The 4484-nt window shown below is 40.8% G+C and overlaps 1 protein-coding gene across 1 annotated transcript; it reads right to left on the bottom strand.

Moving 5' to 3' along the window:
• Positions 1–1394: 1394 nt before the first annotated feature.
• LOC106515710 (uncharacterized) lies at positions 1395–2465 on the bottom strand (the record flags this gene model as incomplete). Its single annotated transcript, XM_014005631.1, is given in 1 exon segment — positions 1395–2465. A coding segment is annotated over 1 exon segment (1050 nt), but the record flags the coding sequence as incomplete, so codon positions are not given.
• Between the last annotated feature and the right edge of the window lie 2019 nt (positions 2466–4484).

Below are 4484 nucleotides of genomic sequence, written 5' to 3'. Positions count from 1 at the left end.
AATAAAACCATACAACACCAGAATTCTGGAACCGAGTGAGGTTTATTGCCACCAGAGCTGACAGGAAACCACACTGGCGAAAAACCAGGAAGTACATCAATTTATACATGATTCTTCAATGCCTGCGTTCGCCCCCTACTGACCTACGGCTGAATCACAGGCATTCAGACAAAAATCTCATCTACTGTTATCATAATGTTTTAATTATGTGTTGTTATAATTCGAACATGTACCTAATCTATATCAATCAAAACATTACTATAAAGCATTATTATAATTATAAAAAGGAAAACCTAAAAATATAGTGTTGTGCTTTTAACATCAGTACTAACTTCTAATAACTATAAATTTCTTCAATCCCCCTTTTTACATGACCAAATCATGTGAACTAAAATAAGAAATTTATAATAAGCTATATGTTTGCATTAAGGCACAAATGTGTATGCAAATTACCCTAAGCGATACAGCACAACGTGTAAAATTTCTAACATCCCACCCCTGATATAAAGTAATATGATCCATTTATTCCACCCCAATCAAAATAGAAAACATAAAATGAACTATTGTCAAATACCAACCAGGTCAGCTGTGTTTATTCTAATTGAGGCCAGAGGTTCCAGAACTTGGCCCACCGTCGGGAACAAGTCCTCAGCACGTTCCATCTCCTCCTGTCTTCCATGGCAGACTGACCCGGTTAATAATAACATCCCTGCATATTAAGATTTAACCTTAGCTCATCAACAATTAACCCATACAAAGAACAGTAAAAAACAAATCAACCAAAGTGTTAAAGCATTTTTAAACATATCCTCCTTAGTGTGTCACTTCTATAAAAAGAATCAATAATGAAAAACAAAGGAAAATCAAACAACATTTTACCAAAATCATTTACAATCAACTCATTAACCTACAAATTTCATGTCCAACTACATGAGTGTTACTATTTCAGTGTTATCATTCTGTATCTAAAAATGTCAGCTAGAATTATCATTTTTAGGGCCTTGGTCTCCATATCAGTCATCCTCGCCATACGGGTATTGAAGTGGTGGCCCTGGAGCGGCGTCCGATGTCTGTACCATCTGATACTCCATGGTGTGATGTTGGTTTAAGGTGTTTTGAACAGTCTGGGAGATGGCCCTTAAACACAATATTCTAGCCACAGGGATGCCACAGAAATAGCAAAAACCTAGTATTACCACCATCATGACTAATGGCATCACAATAGCAGACATCAGATTCTTCCAACCTCCAAAAACTTTTATGAACCATCCCTCCGTCTGCGTGGCAGACCTTAAAATATCATTCATCTCCGCAGACAACGTTCGTAGACCTTTAACAGCCTTTGTAAATGACCCATCAGTTTCAGTATTTCCAGGAATAAATGTACAACAAGATGACCCAAAAAATGAACACACTCCACCTTGTTCTGCTAATAAATAGTCTAATGCAATGCAATTCTGATAAGCCATTAAAGATGTTGCAGCCAACTGCTCATGTGCAATCTGAAGGGCATCCCTGGTCAAATTATTAAGGCTCTGCAAAGAAAAATGAATAAAATTGATACGATCCACGTTTTTATTAAGGATAATCCAAGGTAAAATGCTTTCAAAGCCAGCTGCCACCTGATAGATCAATTTAAACTCAGTAGGAACCCCAATAGCATCAATATACACTGGACTGCTTGCATATATGTCAAACTCACGTTTAACCCAGTTCAAGTTAAGAACCTGCTTATCCAAGAGAGCCCGATGTTCCTGCAATTCATCAATCGTGATATTTACAAACCTGACCGGTGAGACCAGGGACACTTCCGCACACAGCCCACTCCAACCTGCTGGCAACACCTTTAACAAACGATTATTACCACAGTACCAAAATACATCCGACCTAGACACATTTAACATTGTTGCATTCTCCCACAATGATACATCAATCACCTGTTTGCACCAGGTCACATTCAGCCGTCCAACATCTATGCTTCTCTGCCGCCTCCTTCTGGCCAAACAAGTGAAACTGCCTTCCACCGCCTTGAAGACAGGAGGCACATCTGTTCTTGAAGACATAGGAAAGAAATGTTCTAAATATTTACACTGAACTGATGGGTTTTCAGTAATATGTAATTGCAACAGACAGAAAAAAGTTGAAGCATTACTCAGAGGTGATGGCATCGTTAGTACTGGCCTTGCCTCTGCACATACCACACAATTTGACAATTTTGCTTGACTGGCTGCATTTCTGACAAATCTCAACCAATAATTAGTTTCAGTAACTCCAGTATCTACAACAAGTTCTTTACTAGATCCCACATCAACTGTTAGCTCCAAGTCGCTAAGCTGCACCACATGAATATAGATTTTACCAACTGGGTCTCGTCCTCTCACCGCCAGCCCCATCAGCAGAAATCCAATATCTGACACCTGTGGATTTCTCAAAGTCAGAAACATATTGTAGGGTTACATATAGAATCATTATTACACAGGCCCACTTTAATTTGGTCTCTCCTAATTTCTAGTCAGTCTTGAAAAGGAATTTTTCCCCATCAGCCTAACTGGTAACCACACCCAAAGTCCTTGTTCAAATAAGGCATTATTTCAGTCRTACAGACATATACTCTTGCTGATTGGTAAACCCCCTGTTCTGATCCACACTCAATGACGGAGCACAGATCAAAGAAAATGGAAGCAGTTTGCCCCTCCACAAAAGTAAATTTGTAAGCCTCATAATGTACATCTGCTCTTTTCCCTTTGCCTTTCAAAAATTCCAGCGGAGCCTTGTTTGAGACGTTATGCATTTTTTCAAACACAAAATCATCGTAAGAGGGCAGATCAGTCACGTTGTCAGGGATTAGGGCAGTCAGGTTAGTCGTCAGGTTAATGTGCTTCTCATCATTATTTTCTGTGTTTTGCATCCCACATGTTAATTCAAAACAACAAATAAAGAAATAAAATAAAAACAGACATTTTCCCCCGGAAGCCATTATCAATCTCATATGATGGCTTTAGTTTATTTTTTAAGAATATTTCCCTTTTTTTAACAATATTTCCTACTCCTTAAATTATATGGAGGTTGAAACTCAGATTCAGCACTTTGTCTCCCTCTTCAAAAGGAGCATTCAGTTCACCCAACTGTTTTTCAATGTGTTTCTTAGTTTTTTCTGTAAAAGCAACCAATTTGCAGCAGTGTGTCTTATGAATCCAATCACTCAACTTTGTCTCWGACAACCACACCTTCACACAGTGAGATGTTGTCTCCGCAACTTGAAATGGTCCGTGCCACCTCGGCTGACGCCATTCAAAACGTGCCAACTTCCTCASCACCCAATCCCCTGGATTGACGACCTCACAGTGATCGCCGTCGTTCCGTGTCAATACATCCACCACCTGTTGGGACAGACTCATGACAGTATTTCTCAATCTCATCATGGATTCTGACATCACATCATGCAGCATTTGTACAGTGTTACATTCTGAAGGCATAGTTGTCAGCAGACATGGCATTTTTCTCCCCGTTAACAGCTCATGTGGACTCACATTCAGTTCTCCCCCTGGACTACACCTAATATTAAATAAAACAAGAGGCAAAGCTTCCACCCAGTTCAACTTTGTGTCTGCACACACCTTAGCTAAACTTTCCTTCAGCGTCCTGTTTGCTCGCTTCACCTTGCCCTGGGACATCGGATGGAAAACCGCCCCAAACTGATGCTTGATCCCAAACATCTGCTCCACTTTTAGCTGTTCCTTATTTGAAAAATGCCTAGCATTATCAAATCTTATAACTATAGGTACACCAGACCTTGGAATGACCTCACGAGACAACCACTTTACCACCTCAGATGCTTTCTCCATGCGTGYTGGCACCGCTTCAATCCATCCACTAAACGTGTCTACACAAACGAGCATAAATCTCTTACCCTGAACCCTGTTGCCAGCTCCCATGTCTGTGAAATCAATACACATTTCCTTCCACGGAGCCGCAGGAACCAGGAATGCACCGAGACCAACCTTCAGCACCCCCTTCAGGTTGTGTCTGGAACAGATTTCACACATCTGAACAAAATACTCAGAAATTGCTCTGATACAGTATTAGGATGCCACCAAACCTGAGTGTCAAGCATCTTAGCACTGGAACAATGCCCCCTACTGTGAGCCTCCTGACACAACAGGTTCACCAGAGTTTCAGGAGTCACAATCTTTCCCTCATGGTTTCTGTAGATGCCCTCAGCATCCTGTCTGGGCCCTCTGTCTTTCCACAGTTGTTTCTCTGAAACGGCAGCATTAGTTTGCAACTCCAGTATAGTCTGATCATCAAATTTTTTCTGCAAAATGTTTTCCTCAGAACTCCCAGCAGCACCGCCTCCTTCCACCTGAACCATCTGACTGTTTTTCTCATAACCAGCACACACTTTTGCTGCTCTGTCAGCCTGAAAATTCCCTTTCGCCACCAYATCACACTTTTTCTGGTGAGCCCTACATTTCAAAACTGAC

The sequence above is a fragment of the Austrofundulus limnaeus genome, unplaced genomic scaffold (assembly GCF_001266775.1).
Source record: "Austrofundulus limnaeus strain Quisiro unplaced genomic scaffold, Austrofundulus_limnaeus-1.0 Scaffold32, whole genome shotgun sequence".
Classification (NCBI taxonomy): Eukaryota; Metazoa; Chordata; class Actinopteri; order Cyprinodontiformes; family Rivulidae; genus Austrofundulus; species Austrofundulus limnaeus.
Note: the sequence above shows the minus strand (reverse complement) of the source record. Positions and strands in the feature narration are given on the sequence as shown.